The sequence below is a fragment of the Serinus canaria genome, chromosome 13 (genome assembly GCF_022539315.1).
Source record: "Serinus canaria isolate serCan28SL12 chromosome 13, serCan2020, whole genome shotgun sequence".
NCBI lineage: Eukaryota > Metazoa > Chordata > Aves > Passeriformes > Fringillidae > Serinus > Serinus canaria.
This window is the reverse complement of record NC_066327.1, coordinates 13,814,537-13,836,126: the sequence shown is the minus strand read 5'-3', so window position 1 is coordinate 13,836,126 and position 21,590 is coordinate 13,814,537. Positions and strand designations below refer to the sequence as shown.

The 21,590-nt window shown below is 37.9% G+C and overlaps 1 protein-coding gene across 1 annotated transcript in view; it reads left to right on the top strand.

Annotated features, from left to right (window-relative positions):
* Positions 1-21,590, top strand: part of CLINT1 (clathrin interactor 1) — a 46,819-nt gene that overhangs the window by 9,372 nt on the left and 15,857 nt on the right. The window contains exons 2-5 of the mRNA XM_030229201.2: positions 16,047-16,151; positions 16,820-16,916; positions 18,374-18,482; positions 19,339-19,503. Of these exons, the coding sequence (XP_030085061.1) occupies positions 16,047-16,151; positions 16,820-16,916; positions 18,374-18,482; positions 19,339-19,503 (476 nt within the window). The remainder of the gene's footprint in view (positions 1-16,046; positions 16,152-16,819; positions 16,917-18,373; positions 18,483-19,338; positions 19,504-21,590) is intronic.

Below are 21,590 nucleotides of genomic sequence, written 5' to 3'. Positions count from 1 at the left end.
AGCTGATTTGGCCACATGTTTTACAACAGCTGGTCATGGCATCACAAATGCTTGTGGTGATGGGGAAAGGACAGGAAGGTCAGCTGTGGGAGCCTTTTTCCACGATAAGACATTTCTACATATTTTTATTTTAAACTGTACCATTTGTGGTTTGTTAGCTGCAGGTTTAAATTTATTTAAGGTTGTTCTTCTAATATATATCACAAGTTGAAGGCCCCAAGCCAATGTTTCTTTTTGTATCACTGTTGTGATGGGGAGGGTAAGCACCAATATTCTGGTTCCACTCTTGTATCACAGACTTCTGAGAAAGGACATAAACTGAAATAGTTATGTGACTTGTGTGGGGCTACTTTGAATCATTCAGGCTCAAATTAATCTCAGGATCCAACAGATCTTCATATGAGAAGCTTTCAATTCAGTTTCTGCAGCTTATTGCAATAAAATACTGGTGATATATATTTGGGTTCTATCAGGGGGGAGAAGTGAGTATTCTGTGTAGACTGTTACTTAAAATAGATTAAATCTTTCTAGAGGTGTTTGGTTTGCCACTAAGAATGAAACTACCGTGACACCAATGTTGTCAGGGTCTGTTTATGAGTTATAAGGAAACCACCTCAAAGTTGTTGAACTTTTTCTACCCCTCATCTAAAGGGTGTGTCCTATCCTGACCAGTTAAATATTGATAGCGTGCTTAATAGATATTAACTGGTTCATTAGGGATACAATTAGAAATATTAGTGTATATTCAACTTATTTAATGAGACTAGCTTATTTTTTTTAATCTCTTGTAATAATAATGAGATCTGTTGGGAGTTAGGGAGGGGTTTTTTTCTCTACTCCATTCTGAGTCAGAGCAATAAATATGTTTCTTGGTGGTTACTCTCCCCATCCTGTCAAGCTGTTTAGAATCATCCTAATGTAGGTTGCAGACTGTGCTCAGTGTTTCCTCTCAAGACATTACTTTATACTTAGTAAACAAATACCTCCCTGTGTGATTTTTGGAGGTGTGTGTTTTGTTTTGTATTCTCCAGGACTACTCAGTTGAAAGGTTCTCTAAGACCATTTAGGATGTGAAAAGAAGAAGGCTTTTAAATGCCTTAGATAATTTTATTTGAGTTGCAGTAGGTGAATGCATTTCCTGAAAAATAAATTTGTCTTGGTAACTTACATCTACTAATAGAGCTGATATCTTAAAGATTGCTGTCACTTTTAATTATTCCTTGTTTTGACAATTACTGAATTATTAAAACTGTTTCTCCATATGATCATGTTAAGTGTGGGGGGGAAACTCTCTGTTCAGAGGTATTTATTGTCTATGAGTTAACTTCTATCACAGTGTTCTAGCTCTCCTTGCTACCAAACAGTTGATTGCATTTCTTGAGACAGCTTGAAAACGTAGTGCTAATAGACTCCTAATTGGCGAGTGCAGTCTCAGCCTTCAGACTGCCAGTGTTGTTTTTTTGTTAATTACACAGTAACTGTAACTCCTGTAGCTGCAGACATTAGCTCAGAAAAATCCAGTGATCTTACCATTAGTGGGGAAATAAATAAATAGTGTCCATGTTGAGCCATTGTGAAATTTGTTTGTTGCAAATACACAGTGTCATTTGAAATTACCATCTCTGTGTGGTCAGGAACCAGAAACTGGGTCTCTGAGGCAAATGGAGCAGCTCCTGTTACCTTTTTAGGACACGAGTTACTTGATCTCCTGGAGGAACCAGTTTAACAAAAGGATACCCATGAAAGGAGAGGAAACATCATTATCCTCCACAAATAAACATGGCTTGGAAATGTGAAAGTTAATTTGTCTGTAATTGACCAGATTCGTTTCACAAAAGAACACTTGCTTTCAGTCACAGTGCATGTTTGTGAACTTGTGGGGTTTTGTTTGCCAAGCTTTTTGGTTAATGTGAGATACAGCCTAAAACTTTCAATGAAATAACATTAATATGATGTTCCTGTTGCAATACTCATTCCGAATGCTGTGTTCTTACTACTCGTGCCCACTTTTAGATACTCAGCTGTGAATAGCTTTGGAAGGACACTGTCATTAACTATTAACCAAAATTTCTTTGTCCAGCTGCTTAATACAGCAACAAAAGAACTGCAAGGTTGTAAACTACCTTCATGGAAAATAGAATGACTAAAGACAATTGGAATTAAGCAAGTTTAGTCTATTTAGGATTATGGTGACTACTTTTTATTTTTGGGTGAACTTGTAGCAGAAAAGAAATATATAATTCAGGTTTATTTACAGATGAAGGATGTGAAGTAGGAAGGTATTTGGGGTTTTTTTGTTTGTTTGGGTTTTTTTAACTTACTGTAAGAAACCTAAATAATTGTGGTATTCCTTGGAGCTGCCAGTTCAGTACTAAAGGTCTGAGGGCAGAGCAAGTTCAGGAAGAAGACTGTATTTTGTCTCTACCTGTAAAATCTTGGATGCTCCCAGCTTATTCTGCAGAATTATCACTGCATACTGCATACTTGCCTTTAGTCTTTCCACAATATAATGGGCATCTTTTCAAATTGTCAGATTATGGTGCTAAAAGGTTTTCCCTTGCACAGCCCTGCTTATGCTAAAGGTGTACAAAGTACCTGCTGTGAGACTGCAGAGTCTTAATTGCAATTTAATTATAAAATGTTGAATTTCTTGTTCTTTCTTGTTAGCAAGGTAGGATGCAGGGAAAGGTTTAGTTCAAATAGCTTCCTTTTTGGGAAGAGGGAGAGGATAGTTTTGGAGACACTGAAACAAAAGTTTGAAGGACCTTGATTGTGTGTTCTCTGTCTGTGTGCAGTGGAGTCAAGAAATAAGGTTCTGGCATCCAAACATATTCCATGTAATCTTACATAAAGACAGCATCTTCCTTATATTGTCTGACATGTAATGGTCTTCTGGATTGGATTTCAGTATTGGATATGAGAGGAAATTCTGCAGGTGCATTAGAGCTATTGAGTGTAGCAGCTATTGTAGCTCTTCATGGAATAATGGAATAATTCTTGCTTTCAGCTTCAAATAGCAAACAAGCAGACTGAAAGGAACCAATTTTGAGAAGAGAAGCTGATCAGCTTCTCTGTAGTGACATCGGTATTCACTTTCTGGTTTTATTTTGATTATTTTTCCAGAAATAAAAGTTCTGAAATCTGATGTTGAGATGGTGCATTTTGGGTCTTTTTGCAAACAATAGCAGCTGTCAAATTAATTCTTGTAAGCTTGGAAATAAGCTTAGTAAATGATAATGCACTTCACTTTATAATAGCCATGATAAAGGTAGTGATCTCACTCCTCCTGAATACCTCCTGCTTAGCAATTCCACTGCAGGACATTTGCATAAATGAAGGAAAACAACTGCTTATGAACCTGCAATTTGATTATTTTGTATAAACTGTTGTTTCCTCTTCCTTTCTCCTGCTCAGAAGTGCAGTTCAGCTTCTGCCTCAGCCTTAGGACATTTTTCAGGGCACAAGGCCATGTTAAAAGTGCAGTTGAAGGTTTTCTGGTTTAGTTGCTTCACCTGCTACTTGAACCATGCTTGTGTTGATGGGATACCTAGGTAATGTGTTGCAGTACTTTGCTACCACACAGGTGCAATGGGGAGCTGTACAGAGTTATGGCTGTGTAGCTGAAGGCAGGAGGAAGCTGCAAGCCCTTCACAGGCAGTCTGGGTATTGGGGATAGAGAGCAGCTTGTGTTGTAGAAGGTTTGGTATGTTCAGTGTGTGTGATTTATGTGCAGTTGGGTTGCTGTTGTCTGACCCTGGCTGCCTGCAGCCTGAAGGGCCAGGGAGAGGAGCTGGTAGGAATTGGAGCTCTGAGGGTAACAAGGGTAGCACTTCCAGAGTGGAACTCCAGACTGACCTGTTCATATTACTGTACTTTGCCCCTGAATCTGATCAGAGAAGAGCTTGGAACAGGTGCTTACGGTTGGCTTAGAGGAGTTACCTGTACTCAAGTTTATTCCTCAGAAAATGATTACAGAAGGAAATTGATACTGCAAAGTACAGAGGTGCCTGGAATGTCACAGTGCCAAAGTGGTGATATGGCAGCAGAGAATGATCATTTTGTGTGTTAAAAGCTTCAGTGCCTGCATTGTTTAAACTTTTTTCAGCCCTCCCTGGTGGAACAGCAAGCATGTGTTTAGAGTAATGCTTAATTTGTAATAAATCTGGAATTAGGGCAATGTTTTAATGGTACTCAGCTTGCAATGAATGGATAGCTGAAACTACAAGGATCATTAAGCATGGCCCATTATTGTTGGGGTGTTGGTTTTTGGCAGTATTAAACTCCATATAACTGCATGTTCATTCTTCTGTCCTCACCAAAGACTGTCAACTGACAAATAATTGAAACAGTTATTTGAGTAGGGAAAGTTTGAATTATTTAGAATTCATTGTGATTAGTGTCACTGAATGGATCTGTGCTGTTCACAGGTGCACTGACTCCCATGCAATGTTCCTGCTTTTCCAAGTAAAATCTCTTACTGTAACTATTCAGCTAATAGACTTCCAGCATGTGTGGCATCAGGAGGTTTCCTTGGCCAGTTGGTGCATTACTGTGTGCTTAGAACTTGTGCAAGCTCTTCATAGTGTCAGAAAACTCGGGTATGAAGTTTTTGGTGAACACATTTCACAAGAGTAGTGAGTAAATGGTTATAAAGAGCACAGAACTGCAGGAGCTTTAGAGGGTGAGTGGGGCTTATCAAAGCAGTGGTACCTTTTGGGAATCATCTTAAAGCACTAATGCCACATCTTCTGAAATTATGAAAATTTGAGGTACTTCAAGTTTTCAGAGCTCACTACAGAACATTTGGGAGGGTGTGGAGTGTCATACCTACATAATACTGTGTATTTTTTTTACTGTGAAGTTGGTGGTTTGGTTTCTTTCTTTCTCTTCCCTATCTTTTGCCTCCATTCAAGGTCACTCTCTCCATTTTTTGTGGTCAGAAATAGGAAGTCTGAGGTACACAAGTGAGTTGAAGTTGCTCAGCTTCAAAGCTTGCTGGTGCCTCATGCTGAGCGTAGCTACAACTTCCTTGTCTTCTGAAAACTTCTACCCCTTTTGTTTGTTGTTTTGAAAGAAGGAGAGGGCCCTATCCTTCTTGGAAATATTTTTCTCTCAGCATCAAAATAATGTGCCCTAACCCTGAAAACTCAGTGACTGGGAGCACTTGTGAGTCTCTTTATCTGTGGAAGATTTCTTAAAATACTTGAGCTATGAACTTGAATGTGGTCTCTCAGTTCTGTGTGCATACAAGGAAGGAAGTAGCACTTGATACTAATTTGGAGGAGGACTTAGGCCACACCTTATGAACCAGCTTTATATGTGAAACCAGCTTTTTATCTTCAAGGGAAAGTTACACTCAAAGTTACATGAATGTTAAAAAGCCCTAAGAAACACAGTTGATTGGAGGGTGTTAGCTATGGGTAGAAGTGCCTCAGTCTCTCTTCCCCCAAAATAATGTATTTAAATTCTAGTTTTATGTTGTAATGGTCTACCAGGGTTTATTGGGATTGACATTTTTGTGCTGGTATTTTATTAATATAAAAAGCATTCTACAGAAGTGATTTTTCGATTAGATTTCACTTACACTCTATCCTACTTGATTCAACTTTTGTTTCCAGTAGGAGTCATGTTACCTGACTGGATCACAAATAGGGAAAAATTAAAGATAAATCACGTGGTGGAAAATTTATGATGGCGTTTCCTGACTCTTGAAGGTTGAAGTGCAATCTGAATTTTATAATGAGAGGTACTTAAATCTAAAAAAAAAAAGTTTCAATTGTTGCAGCTTGCTTGTTACAGAAGAAAAAACCTGAAGTGTAAGGAGCAGAATGGCAAAATAAGTGTGAGGATTGAGCAATAGCAAATTGAGTCACAGCATGCATCTGGAAGTCTCTTTAGTTCTGCAGTTACAAAAGTTACACAAATTTCATATGTCCACTTCTTTTTGGACTATGCAGCTGCTGTTGTGTGACCATAGTGTGCTGAACTTTGAAAGAGATTAAATCCACAGGAATAGGAGCTGCAGAGCAGTGATTCTAATCTGATGTACCAGATGGAAGCTCACAAGAGGCAAGGAGACTGAAAACCTGCACAGGGCAGTAGCAGCATCGTTCTTATGTCTGATCAAAACCAGAGTTACTGTTCAGTGTGTCACTGTCCCACCAAAGTGTCAAGTGTGGCCTCAATGGCAGCTTTTTCTCCACTTGTTTGTGAAATTGGTTTTCATGCTTAAGTTTCATCAGATTTGTCACAAGAATGCTTTGTGTGTAATTGTCCTCCAATTTCAAATAAAAATCTGACCTACAAACAAAAACTGTAAACTGGTGGAAATACTATTATGATGCTCTTACTGTGTAAATGAAAAGGAAATATTTTGATTCATTCTTCTTACTGGAGTGTAGCATTTATTTGTGTAAGTTACCTTTTAAAGAATGTTTTTTGAATTATGTATCATAAAATGACAACACTATTAAGCCTTCAAAAATGGAGCTGCAGAAATATGCATTTGCAGGGAAGACAGTCTGTAATGGGTGAAATTTAGGGCATGGTAGCTGAAGAATGTGAGGGTGGATGTTTGGAATGGAAATTTCCCATTAAAAATGGGGAAATAAATCGGTCTGAACTTTTAATGAAAGTACACTTTGTATAGCGATACAAACCCACAATTAGTATTACCAACATGGCAAAATTCTTGATGAGTTTGAGAAGTTATTTACTACCACATAAGAAGATACATAAAGCAGCCAGCCATGTATCTGTTGGTGAACCACAAGGGATTATTTTATTTAAGAGTATGAAAGTATTAATACTGACATACTGTAGGGAATCTGCAGTAGGAGAGGTGAAATCAGTCTTAAATCAAGTGGGGGAGGAAGTGTTTGTTCCTTGCACAAATACACTTTAAAACTGCCATGTTCCCATGCTTCATGTTCCCAATATCTGCAAAAAATAATTCAGCTGTACTAAGAGATTACAAAACCTTTTAGGGTATAGCATTCTGCAATTGGGAACTCTGAGAGGGAGAAACTTTGAAAGGGAAGACTTCAGTAAGGTGCAGTGCTGGTTTCTGTAAGTGAGAGGTCTGAGTTCTCTAACAGGCTGCAATTTAATTTTTAAAGTCACTGTTCTTTTTGACAGTGTGTGTGGTGGTTTGGGTCTATTTTGTTTACTTGGTAGTCTTTTGTGATTAGAAGTTGTAAGGCACAGGAAATAGCTTTATAGTTCCTTCCTCCCACAAGTTGTAATTCATTCGTGGCCATCAGGATGTTTTTCTTGGCTTATCTCTTTCTGTGCAGTTTGCCTTGCACATCTGCCACATAAATTATGAAACTGAACTTAAAAAGCTGAAAATGTATTTCAAATCCTACTGTATATAATGAAGATTGTATCACTGGCCAGGAGGAGTATGACTGCTCCTGGCCTAGAAGGTCTAGAATAATACCTGGCATTCATGGACTAAACTGGCTGGTGTCATATTTGTAATGGTTCTGAGGAGTGGCTGAAAAATAAAGAACTTCAAACGGTCAACAGCACTAAGGTTGTGCTGTTACCTCTCTGTAACCTGAGGTATTTCACCAGACATTTTGGCAGATGGGTCCCCATCTGTTTCTTTGTTGAATATGGACTGCTGCCTTCCTATTTGGTATCCATATGTTTTATCTGTAAGGCTCTAAATCTAAGCTGCATGTTTTATAACAAAAGTGACATTACTGACAGGAGCAAAATGAAAATGCATTAAGTTTGTTACATGTTTTTTAGTTAGTTTGTCTTCACCCAGCAAGGGGAGAGAGGGTGGCTGAGATGGAATACATGAGTTCACTGAAGGGAAGAGCAGCCCCATCTTTATTTGGAATGCCTTCTCTGAATAATTGTTAATAGCATTGGGTGCATAGGTTCCTGAACATCCATTGTATTGTTTGGGATAACAGGTGGATAAATGATGTCCTCTGTCTGTGAACCAGTCTGCGCAGTGAGCTCTCATAGATAACAAGTGTCAGTGTCATAGGGTAGTGAAATCTTATCCCAAAATGCACTTTTAAATCTAATCCTGAAATGCATTTTTCTGTTTGACTTCGTATTAAATCCTTTCAGTTTGTTGGAACACGGGTTTGGACCAGTGATCATCTGGAATGCCTCAGAGCCTGAAGGAAGGGATGCTGACAGAAACAAGTGGAGTTGATAGATGCTGCTCCTGGTTATGGGGTGCTGCTTGCTCCGTGTCCTGGCCTCTGGTGGTTTGGGAGGCGGTGCTGTGCGGGTTGGGAGCGGTTCTTTTTTAGCTCACCAATTCAAATGCTCAGTTGAAAGTATTTCATGCCCAGATGGATAAGTATTAAATGATTTTTTAATTGGCAAAAGTGTTTCTGGAAACTAATTAACAGTTTAATAGATGCCAAGATTCCTACACCTGGGAGTGGGGGAGATGTATCCTGTACTCAGGCAAGTTGTGTAGCTTTTTTATTTACTATGTGTTCTCAGTAGTTGAAACTAACTTGTACACACACTTTAAAAAAGCATAAAAAGCATAACATAAAAGCAGCTGCTTTGCATTCTCAGAAAGCTTTCTATTTCTACCCCTCCTTTACAGAAACCTTTTAATCTAGATACTAAAAATAGTTTAAATGCATGACTCACAGGAGTTAAATGGTGAGATGAGGTGGTGTTCACTCCTCTCTGAGGGCCTCATCTTAATCGCGTGTGTGTCTGTGGGTGGGGGTCTTCTAGATAACTGTATTGTGAAAATATTGCCAGGGCCTGCCTTGTCTCTTCTCCAGATGGTGAATGTTCACTTGGCTTATTATATAGTGCATTCAATCCTTCACTCTTTTAAACAAATACAGCTATAATCTCAAATGTGTAGAAGCAGCTCTATGTTATGTTAGTGTCAATTTGCCTTAAGTTGTCACCCCTCTAATGGTTTTTGGGAAATCTGAGCACAAATTGCTGCTGTTGCATTGGGATAATACTCCTAAAACATGCACCATGGATCATGTGAGCAGTCACTCGTGGTCTCTTTCCTGTTTTCGTGAGTGTCTGTGCCTTCTCAGCCAAGAGGGAGATGTTGGGAAAATCAGCTGCTGAGAGACAAAGGTGGCACTTAAACTGCAGGGGCAGGGAGCTGGCCCAGCCTCCAGGTGTGAGTTACTGCTGTCTTTGTTCAAAGCTTTACCTGGAGCTTTACCACAACCTCTGTGCTGGTAACACCCCATCCCTGAGAGAAAACACTGCAGTTGTCACCTGGGTGCCCTTCCATAGAAGTGGTGGGATGCTTAGGTGGAGAGAGGAAAGGTGAATAAATGAACCATGTGCATGTGTTCTTCTCTGTTCAGTTCAAGCAAACTTCCTTGTGCTGTAACTTAGTTTTCTCAACTATTTTATGCCTTTTATGAAACTTTCTGGTTGAATAATGCAGTCCACTCAGTTTTAGATCCAAAAAGCACCAGCACAAGAGTTGTGGAATAGTTTCCTTACTAGGGTTTGTCCATGTGGAATGTTACTGGGATGGTCTCCTTTGCGATGTCACCAACTGAGGTGATGAGATTTGATTCAGAGGCAGTAACATCTGTTCTGTCATGACCAAATTTAAAGTGTGCTTTGCCTTTATTCACTCTGAAAGTCACAGGAAACACAGAAGTCTTTCTAAAAATAAGGAAACTGCTAACAAAATTGCTAAAGAATGAAGTTAAACTGTTAGTATGTGAGGCTCACTCTTGAAGGAATAATGTTGAACATGTTATTCAAAAGATAAAATCATGTTATGCCTGTTTTGGCACATTAAATAACAAAAGGTTGAAATATTTACTTCTTGTAAGACTTGGGCACCACACTTCATAGTGGTGTACAGTAACAGTTTCTCTTGACCTCTGTTAATCCAGACCCTGCCTGCTATAATAGACTAATTTCTTAAAAAAAAAAAAAAAACAAACATTCTCTAGTGTTGCTGTTTGTTTTAATAACATTAATGTTCATAGCGGATGTATGGTACATACACATGAGTAAAGCTTGAATTTTTATTCTTCTGTGCTTAGTCCTTAAGCAGATATTTGCAGAATGGTGTCTCATTGGAAACTGTTAATGGTGGTAAAATGTACAAAGTTTCTCATCTCAGCTTTTAGTATTTTAGTGTTCCCAGTTGTAAAATTAAAAAAAAGGAAAACAGAAGGTGCATAATCCAGAGGTGTCCTTGGAGTAATAGTTAAAGGCAGAATATTATGCACATAGGAGTGCCATGTATACATGATATTGTAATTGGTTTGAAATATACATTGAAAAAAATGTAAGTGAGTAGCCAGGTTTCTTGTTCCTGCGGTGGAGTCCCTCAGCTCAGTGGGCAGCTTCCCAGAGGCTTGAGAAGTGTTTCTAATTAGGCTCACCCTGTCCAATCCAATACCTTTATCATCACTATAAAGAAACTGTTGTAATGTCCCCTCTCTGTGGCTTCTGGCTATTTTAGTTGTCATAAGATTAGACCTGGCATTTCACAAATCTTTTGTGCATGTGATGCCCAGCGTTGTGCTTGTGCCCTGGGTGACGCCACCCACATCAATGGCAGCTCTAATCCTGACCGTGCCTTTCTGGCATGCTCTGACTCTCGCCCCAGGGCACATTCAAGGCTTTTCTTACATTTGTTCAGAAACATTGGCAAAGATCTGTAAGGCTCTGATTCCTCAATATTTTTTCAAGTAAGTTCCATTCTGAATGGATGGATAGATATTTATTATTCTTTCATTACCTTTAGTGTATAAATACCTCCTTTTCTCATGGTGTCTATTTTTTCGAGTGCAGGTTAGCTGTGCACATGCTGTTGAAAGGTTTCTGCATGTTTAATAAACTGCTGGTATTTGAGCATTCATATAAAATGCTGAGTTTATTTGATATTTCAAGATCTGAAAAATGGATGTATAACACTATTTCTTTCCTAATGACTGATTGTTTTAGGAATAGTTCTTCCAAAGAACATTGCTCCCAAAATCTGGCCATGAACTGCAAGCTTCCCTCATGAGTTGTGATTTCATGCACTTGAATGTATTGTCAGGGTGGTGAGGGAACAGAACACCACTGACCATGGAAAAAATGTGGAAAATAGAAGAGATGCTGGGAGGGAGCATGAAGTGGAAATCTGTGTGTGATGTTCTTTAGGGAAAACTATGGGCAGTGGAGTATTTACTCCTTCCAGTGCTTTATGCTGAATCCTGAGTTCTCACCAAAATGTTCAATCACAGAAACAAAAATTGTTGCATCTTGTCCTTTAAATACACTGCCAGCAAACCTGCTAAATCGTTGCTGTTTGAGGGTTAATTTTAGAGAAGACATAAGCTGAGAAAATAGTCTTCCCTTTATGTTGCTGACTGTATACAAAGCCATGTACCTCACATCCATGTTTCCAAAGAGTTTCTGATTGAAGTGTATGGTGTAGAGAGAATTAGGGTGGGATTCTGATTCTTTTTCAGTTTGGAACTAGCAATGATTGATGTGGATAATTAGTTCAGGCACAACAAAACTAATTGTAATGTTACCAATTGGAAGCTATTACTGGAAGCAGTACAGTTATAGTTGTGTGTAAGTGATTGTAATCTCCTAACAGATAATTGACTTCTGTTAGAGCATATGAATCTGTAGAGAGCACCTTATAGTCCTGAGCATTGAAAAATCTTCACTCTAAAACAAACATTTCTATTCAGGATGTAGTGTTTATTTATTTTTTTATTAGCATATTGGGTGGAAATACAATGATTTTATTTTGCCAGTGCAAATGTAATTTTAAAAATAATTTCTTAGTCTGGAATATAAAAAAAAACCTCTTTTTCAGTAATTATTTTGTGGCTATTTTATAGGGGAAAAAAGAAAAAATAATGGTGATGAAGCACTAATATGTTATTGAGAGTAGAATATACCTCCTCATGCCCATCAGTATTGTCCTGAGCATTACAGCTTGATTCATGTGTAAAATCAGAAGCTTGAGCAGAGTAGGCAGATATATCTGTTGGAGTCTGTTGAAATGAAACATAAATAGAAGTTTTCTGCAGATACATTTATCACTTCCTAGTGGTCATATGTATTTATGTGTCCACGTTGTGGGTTGCATTATTATCTGCTGATAGGGAGGAGGAAGACAGGGCTGCCCTTAGTCTGCCTGGTTTGTGTGTCATCTGTGAAGGGTTCCTGCAGTCTGTAAGGTTTTATTTTCATGCAGGCCATCCACGAGCTGCCTTTCATTTCCCTGTTTCAAAGAAAAGAGCTGAGGAAAATCTCAGACCTGTAGGATTTTTATGTTCTTCATGCCTGAAAGTTCAAGTGCTCTCAGACTATTGCAGCTGTAAAGGTTGAAGTGGCAGATACTGGTGGATGTTTTGTACCTTCACAGATGGTCTGATCTGAGTTTTATATGAGGAGCTACAGAAATTCTTGTCCCCTCTTGCTACCTGTTCTCCTAATACCAGCTAGACATCATTCTTACCTAGAATTCCACAATTGAGATGTGTTCAATACTGTTCTTCCTTTTCACATCCCTCTCTTCTCCCCTCTTGCTTATTTTTTGGTTTTTTAGGACACTGTAGGGTAAACCACAAGGACCCAGATGTCATCTTTACCTCAAATGTACAAATCTCAAAATGTAACTTTGAACTAAATTTGAAGCTATCTACAATTGATTGAATTATTTGAAAAATGCAGTCAAAATTGTGGACAAAGTAGGATTTAAGGTTACATAGTACAACAATTAACTTTCAATATATGTCATATGATAGTTAATAAAATGCATGTAAAACATTTTAGGGGAAATGGATTTTTTTCTGCTTCAGTTGGAGATGGTCAGGTATTTACAGCTATTATCCACTACTTTATTAGAAATGTCCGTTTATTCACTTAAGAGGAATTTAGTCTCAGACTTGAGCTACCTGTTCAATGTTGCTGTAAATTGCAGATGCAAACATTAAAAGTTGCAAGAAAATTAAAAGCATTTTGCTCCCTGTTGTCACAGTGTTGCTTGTTCCATAGAGATGTGACAGTGCCCTCTCTTGGCTTTTGAAAACAATTTTTTAAAAAAAAAGAAAATTATACTGAAATCACTTGGGAGGGGTACAATAAAGAGTAAAAATAATCTGTTGTCATTACTGTGTTTTAATAGACTTAAATGTAAGGCACAGAAGAATGTAACAGTTTGTGATGTTCTTGTCAATCCCTGTATTGCTGTACCCTGGTTTTGAATGTAACTTTCGAAATATCTTTGTCCATGTCAGAAGTTTCTGTAAATGTTCTTGTCACGAGATTGCAGTGGTGCAGGGTCTCACTGGAGGATTTGGGGTGAATCAGATGTAGTCTGGCAGATAAGGGGGTTGTCAGCCCTGCCTGAGAAGTTCCTGTCTGTCAGCCCCGAGCGTTGCACAGCCGTTTGTTTGCAGAGCAGCCTGTCCATGCGATCCAGCACGATTCCCTGGAAGCTGCCCAGGATAAACTAATCAGAGAGCCCCCCCTGGTGTCGGAAAGTGTCCTCGGATATTAAATTTATATCAATCACAGGAAGTCTTGGCAATCAAGCGAGTCACTTTTTCCCTTCACATCTGGACATAAATTATTTTTTTGCTGCAAAGGTCACAGGAATCATGGGTAGGGCAGGGAATGAGGGCCATAGAAAACATGGGAAAGGAAGAATAAAACTGTATTTCCACCTTTTTAGAAATGGTTATTTTTAAGTGACCTGGAATGATGCCAAACTATACAACAGCGAGGGTTTTTTTTTTTTCTCCTTGAAGTTTACATTTGTTCCTGAATTAAATGTGGCTCTAAGATGCTTTGGTTTGGAATGGTTCATTCCATTAGATCTTAGCTTGGCATTTATAAAAGAGCTTTCTCCTAGTTGCTGAGAACAATAACTTTTCTGCAGAGGGGTTTAGAAGTCGAGCATGTTTCTGTACTTAGAGAGGCTTAACTGCACCTTTTTTCTCTTGGCATTACTTAATTTCCCTTGTTTTCCTTCCGTTTCCCCCTTCCAGCCCTGCTGCTGCTTTAGCCACGTGCCCTGAGCTCTTGCATAGCCAATGCTGCCATTTGTTTTTGTACACTAAGTTTGCATCTCTTCAAGCATTTTCTATTCTTAAATTCTTTGCTCTAAGAAATTAAGGAAATACTTCATTTTATGCTTCCCCCTCCCAAGTCTCCATCAAGTCTCTCAAACAAATGCAGAAGGAGGGGTTATAAAAACAAGCAGAACCTTTCCATTCAGTTCCCTGCCTTTCCTTGCTTTGGACAAGGGACCCAGTGTGCTGGAAGCTGCAAATCCTGGAGCTTTGGGGTCGTGTTTTTTCCATACATGGGGGAAGTGAAGGTGGGCTTGGTTTACATTTGTATGTACAGTAAAGAAAGTACCAGAAACAGAAGCTTGAGGTGTATTCAGCATAAATGAATTTGTAAAACCTTAATTGCTGTTGTTCCAAACTGCTGCTGTGTTCTTACATGCTTGTTGTAATATAGATAGGTTCTGGGAGCTTGCTGATTATTTATTCAGTCATGTAGCTTATGCTCTCTTTAGACACAAAGTTGAATAAAATCATACATCAGGATCTGACAGCAGGAATTCTCATGCTGAGAATCCAAGATTAAGTCCAGAAATTTTATTCTGTTTTAACAATTACCTTCTGTGCCCCCTTTCAGACTTGAGGGGATTTCATTCTTGTTTCTGCTGTTTATATCTCCCAGTTCCAAGATCTTTACTATCCTTATGCCAAATAAAATTGAGCAGGCGTTGCTTGAATGCTGCATTGTGCAAACTCCTACATGGACAGAGGGATAACTGTTGGGATGACTATTGAGCATCTTGATTTTTTTTTCCCCTTTAAGGTCATTCAGGTTCAGGAGAGATTCTTAAGCAGCAAATGCTTTCTCCACATTGTGTTATAAATCATTAGATCTTTCCTACAGTTTATTAATTAATTTGTCATTGTGGGTTGGTTTGTCTTGAAAGTACTCTCAGGGGTTTTCTTAGCTTCTGAATCAGTTATGGTGTACTTTTAAGTAAACCTTCAAACTTCTGATTTGCTAGGTGTAAGTGTGTTGTGTGAGTAGACTCCAGGTATGAAGGGAGAGCAGAGACCAGCAGGTCTCCTTTCACTGCTGATCTCATTGCTGGGGTGACTCCTGGTGCTCCAGAAGCAGAGAGCAGTTTTCAAATGTTCTCACTATGGGTGAGGTTTTAGGGCTGCTCTCTCTCCTTAAAAGGTGAGGGAAATGATTGTGTTATCAAACACATCTGGATGCTTTTAGGGGCACAAAAGAGGTTGCTGGGCTCATATGTTACCTGTTACAAGCATTAATTAAGAAGAAATCACATATTTACTATTTTAATATTAACATCACAGAAAAAAATCTTTTCTAAGTAGGGTTTTTCTGTGACCTTTTGAAAAGACAGCCCGAGCTTCTTGCAGTATTTGCATTGTTGTAATTGTAACTGAGTGCTCTGCAGCTTCTCTTTTGCTGTTTTCCCTTAATTAATTAAATTCAAGCTAGGAAACAGACTTTCGAGTGAATCTCATCTCCCTTACTGTAGTCTTCCATGTGATTTTTTTTTATTTGTTAGTTTTTCACTAACACCTGTTTGGTGCTGATGTTCTTGATTTTCTCTTGTCACATCATTCCAAAAAAATTGCCTATGATTGAGTTATAAAGCCTCTTGCAAATAACTCTTTACCATTAGAAACCTGTAAGCAAACCATACCTAGCTGCAGAAGCCATCAGCTGTGACTCTGGTGGTTTGGTTTGCATTTTAATTTGACCCAAAGCCATTTTTACTGGACTAAATCCAGCTGTAATGTAATCCCCAGTTTCTCATCTGTATTCTTGAAGACTAATAGAATAGTAAAACCTTCTTAAAGATAACTTAAATGTGGTCTATATTGTCCTCAGGGTAACTTGTGCACTAAAGCTGTTTTCTTTCCCACTCTGTAGAGGTATCTCATTAAGTGAGATCTGCACTAGTGTCATTATTAAGTTTTCATGTGTTTCTCAGTTTTGATGCTAATCTTCATGTGTGTGAATTTTTTTTTCCTTTGCAGCACCAATGTGGTTATGAATTATTCAGAAATAGAGTCTAAGGTTCGAGAAGCAACCAATGATGATCCGTGGGGACCTTCAGGGCAACTCATGGGAGAGATTGCCAAGTAAGTGATAATTTGACTCAGTGATGAAGAAAAGAAAGGTACATTTTATATAAGAATGTGAAATTTGATGCTAAATCAACTCTGTGACATTCAGACTGATAATGGCCAAAAGTTGTTGTAAATAAGGTCTAAAGTTTTTTAATGTATAATCATAGAATGTATTGAAAACTGTCAAACAAAAAAATGAAGCCCTGGTATTTTTTAAATTCTTGATTTTTCATTTATGTATCCTCAGAATTCTTTCAATATAGCTGATTTTTTTGGAGTATTTATTTTCAAAGCACTTTCTTGTAACTTCTACAAAAACAACAAAACATGTTGAATTCTTCCTTGAGCTTTTTCTTTTGTGTTAAAATCAATTTGGAAGTTGTATGTTTGATCAGTTGCAGTGATTATTAGGGTATTCATATTCAGCATTATTTTCATTACAAATTAGTGAAGATTTTTCCTACCTCTGATATTTAGAATTATTCTTTTATTTTGTAGTCCTGGCATGTAAATGACTGATCTAGGAGTTAAAACAGGGACAGCTTTTTCCCTTTAATGTCATCCGATGTGGCTGGGCTTAGATCACTCCTGCCATCTACTGCCAGCCCCGAGTGTGAACAGGCTCTTGTGGCCAACCCGGGCAAACGACATTTCTGTGCTGCTTTTGTTCCATTCCTTAGGGCTACGTTTATGTACGAGCAGTTTCCAGAGCTCATGAACATGCTGTGGACTCGGATGCTGAAAGACAACAAAAAGAACTGGAGGAGAGTTTATAAGGTGTGTAAGGATCAGGGCTTGGTGCTCATGCAGTGTCCTGGTGGAGTTCTTGTTTGGATAATCCTACAGCACTTTTTCTTCTAGCAACATAGAATTTCTTCCCTAAATGTTTTAAAATTCTGTTGGTGAAGTCAAAGGTGTTTTTCAAATGCTGTATATGAAAAAAGAGATTTTCTAAAAAGAGATTTCTCTAAAACCAGAATTTCTGGTTTTAGAGGCACATTAACATGTTACTTAATGAACACAACAGAGCAATTCCATTTTGCTGCTATTCAGGTATTAGAATAGTGCTCACAATTTCAGCTTACCCCAAGGAATTGCTATGAGCTCCATGAGAAGGAGATATTAAGTTACTGTGCTATCAGGAAAACATTTTTTTGACAGAATTCAGGAATACCTGAAATAAAATGCAAACTAATCCTAATTTTCTGTCAATTTATAATGCTTTAAAAGTTGCAGTTTACTTTTGAGTGGGCCAAATTTCCTTGCAGATCTTACATGACAGTTTTATGTCCTAATTGTATTTTGGAAAAGATCAGAGTCATTTGCATTTTTCTTGTCTTTCGTACAGAAACTTTTTGCTTGAGATTGTGTTGTGCTGCACTTAAAGTGGTGTTCAATGTTCACTGAATTATGCAAATATAACCTCCTTTTTTAGAATTGATGTATTAGACTAGGATATATTTTGTTTTTCTTGATGCCAGGATTGTAGCAAGGCAATTAATTCTGAAGCATGGTTTGTGCTTTTCACAGGTGCTTGATGTTTTGTAGTCATAGTAATTGTTTTCCCTGCAGTACAATAGAAATTAATATTTAATACTATCACACATAACTACTTAGTATTATAAAGACTTCTTGAACTTGCTTATCAGGTCTAGATTGGGAGAAATAAAATGATAGTTTTAGCTGATAAAGGCACTACTTGAAAGAGCCTTATTTCTTTCTAGATATAAATCCTCAACATAGAGAACTGAAATGAAAGTGTTATTTAAACTTCATTTGTTTTGTCACTTGTCTAAAGTCGTCCTGAAATGCAGTTTTGTATATCCATTGAATCCTGCAGAAGGCTTCTTAAATTCCTGTAGGAGTTACCTTCCAGTAAAAGCCATTGGAAAATTGTGAACAAAAGATGCAAAAGAAAATGCCTCATTTCACAGGTTAATTTTTTCTCCTTAATTGCTGCTGCTTTATCTTAAAACAAGCAGTGGCTGATAAAGGTAATGACTTGTGATTTAATAGTAACAAGCTAAAGTTTTAAAAATACAGTTTTGATAGTCCAAAGAGTCAAACATTCATGTGCAGAAAAAAATTTTTCCATGGGACTCATGTAATCATGTATTTAAAAAGGGAAGGTTAGTATTTACTAATTTGGGGTGGGGGTAGGTTTGGGGTTTTTACAAAAAAAGAAAGGTAGAGTTTTTGTTCATGCAATCATAAGGTGCTTTGTATTTTTATAGTCTTTGCTGCTCCTAGCTTACCTCATAAGGAATGGATCAGAGCGTGTTGTTACAAGTGCCAGAGAACACATTTATGATTTGCGATCCCTGGAAAATTACCACTTTGTAGGTGAGCAATAGAAAAATCTTATAAGCAAATTAAAACAGTAGTTGGAGTTGTCAGTCACCTGAACCAGCTTAGAAGCTTCCCCAGTCTAATTAAAATGTGACTGTTGCCAGTTGTGTGAAGAGTGCAGAATCCAAGACGTGGGGCCCTAGAGTATTAATTAGTGAAGACAAGAACTTGCAGAAAAGACTGGCTAATAACAACAGAACCAACACAACATGAGTGTTGGGGTTTATATTAAAATATGCACTAGAGACTGGTCCCCTGTGGTGTCCGTAAAGGAATAGCTTTAATCATATGGGAAGAAAAGGTTAGAGCTCCAAAACACACACATCTGTTTGAAGCTGGGGTTTTTTCCTCCCACCAAATAATATTTACAGTGCAAAGGCAGCAAGGCCAGTGTGTGTTTTGAATGTGAAAAAGGCTGGAAAGGAGCATATTTAGCTTATAGTACTTCCCAACTGAAAGCAATTTTTCAAAAAATCAGTTCTGCCATGAGACTCGGTTCTTGCAATGAAACTTGCAAAAACTGTGCTAAAAAGACTGAGGAAAAAGGGTGATGTTTTGAGGGGTTAAAATAGTTCAAGTGGAGAATACAAGTTCTGTCTCAGTCTTTGTTAATCTCTCCTGTGTTTAAGTACACCATTCAGTGCAAACTAATTCATCTAAATTTTACATTAATTAGTCCCTTTTAAAGAGATGCAGTGGACCTCCTGCAGTAGTCACGAAATCTTTGACCGTTGTGTTTATGATTCAAATTTTTTTATCCATTTGCTGTTCAGTATTGCTGCTCTTACTTACTATTTTCTTTTTCCCTCCCATCTTCTGTCCATCACCTCTGTCCTGCATTACCTGACAGATGAGAATGGCAAGGACCAGGGGATAAACATCCGCCAGAAGGTGAAAGAAATGGTTGAGTTTGCTCAAGACGATGATCGGCTTCGGGAGGAGAGGAAGAAGGCAAAGAAGAACAAAGACAAATATATTGGGGTGTCCTCGGACAGTGTCGGAGGGTTCAGATACAGTGAGTACTGGGCTGTCTTGGCAAGGATTGCAATCCACTTTTGCTTTCCCAAATAACACTGTTTGGAGCCTTGAAATGCATCTGTGCCTTTTTGAGTTTCCTGGAGTCTGTCAGAGCTGTCTTTACAGGTACCAAGTACATTACTCCTTGCTTCCAGTCCCTCTCATAGTGTGTAGCAGGGGTCTGAGCTTTTGTTGGGGCTTCCATCTGATGTATCCCACATGCCATCCATGATCCAGCTGCCAGACTGTGTTTTGTTTGGTCTGAGTTAATCCTTGGCTGCTTTTAGTAAGGGATGAGTACCGAAGACCCAATGGCACAAGACTCTGGTTTGCTAGAATTGGTCATTTCTTTGAGAGAAGGGTTTGCTGTAAGAGCTCAGTAGTAGCTGTGCAGGTTTTAAACTTCACCTGTTTGCCTGATGCTTTCTGGTTTTTTACTTTTCTTATCTGTGAGCCTTCCACTTAGATTTGATCCCTCCTGTTTTTGACAGGTTCCTTCTCCATTCTCCCTTTTCCTCATATGCAGAGTAGTTAAAAATTTCCAAGGCAGGATAATTCTTGTTTTATTACGTTCCTTTAGGCTTTTGCTACTTGCTTGGAATTGTGGTGATTCTCTTTTTAGGAAATACCTATGAATCACTGTATTTGTACTTTTTGTACATGTCCCTTTGTTCTTTCACTGAGCTTATCTTTTGACTTCTCTGTGCAGAGTCGTGATCTATCCTTGTAGGCTGGGTAGGATCATTTCTCCATGTGCTCTTTAGGTATCATTCAGGTTTTTTAATTTAAGGGACTAGTTTCTGTCTTGTATTTAATTTTTGTGGTTTTGAATTATTCCTTCATGTGTTGAGTAAAGATTTTTTAAAAAGTCTTTCCAGCACCCTTACCCAGGTGAGATTTCTAATCAGAAAGATTCTAGTTATTTAAACACAAATGCTTCTATTAAGATTTTTTGTCAGTTTATTTTGTCCTGAAAATACTGAGCTTCTAGTTGGTGCCTATTTTAATTTTAAAATTTGTATTGCACAAGAAAACCCCTCTAAAGGAATCTGCATTAAAATGCTTGAGAGCCTGACATAAACTGAAATAAGGCCATTTTATTCTCCTGCAAAATTTAACAGCAGTACATTTCTGAGTAGTGTCTCCTTTTCCAATGATAAAGATCTCACTGAGTGTCTCATGGATTTGTAGCAGGTTCTCTACTGGAAAAGTTTTATGGATCTAAACAAATGTAATTGGAGACTTGCAACTAAGTCTTTACTAAGAAAATATACCCTATGTGATACAAAGTTATCAGACAGGTATAATTTAAATTTTGCACCTTGTAGTGCTGGAATAATCATTTTCTTTTAATTAAAATGGCTTAATTGAATACATCTTGAACATCACAAGAGCTGCAATATCATTTGTATGTAACTTGAAGTAGGGATTATTTCACTGTCCTTCCTTTCTCCTACTCAATTTTACTCAGCCTAAGTAAAAAAAAAAATCTCTACTGTTTCATTACATTACTGTTTCATTACATTTTTAAAAGATGCACAAAAATTGGCTTGTTTCATGTGTATGATAGCCTAGAATATAAAATGTTTGCCTACAAATACAAAATGTTTGCCTACAAATGTTGTCTAGAAACTGAGCTGGTTTGGTTTGATTTATACACCTGTATTTTGTGCAGAAGATCTGATACAAGATCACAATACAAGATGAAGTGTGCAGTGCTTCTGATAGTCAAGTCATTGTTAAAATGTTGGGTTTTTTTCATTTGAATTAAACTCAAGTTGGCTGTGTGTGTACAAACAAGAATTCAGTGTTTAGACTTCCTTGATGGGATTGTACAACAAATGTGCTAATTTCAAGTAAAACTGTCAGCTGTTTGTAATCTAAATACCAGTATGGAGGTCTGGAATACTAAATTAGAAGAAAGTTTTTGATTTCTTGATAATAGGGCTCAGGAAAGATGTTCAGGTTATTCAGTGGCCCCTGAAAAGGTGAGTTGCTTTACTGCCTTTTCTTTTTTCATCTCGCTTAAAAATTTGTAAAACTTTTTTTAATTGCTGAGTGGAAAATGAAAAGCTATGATGCACA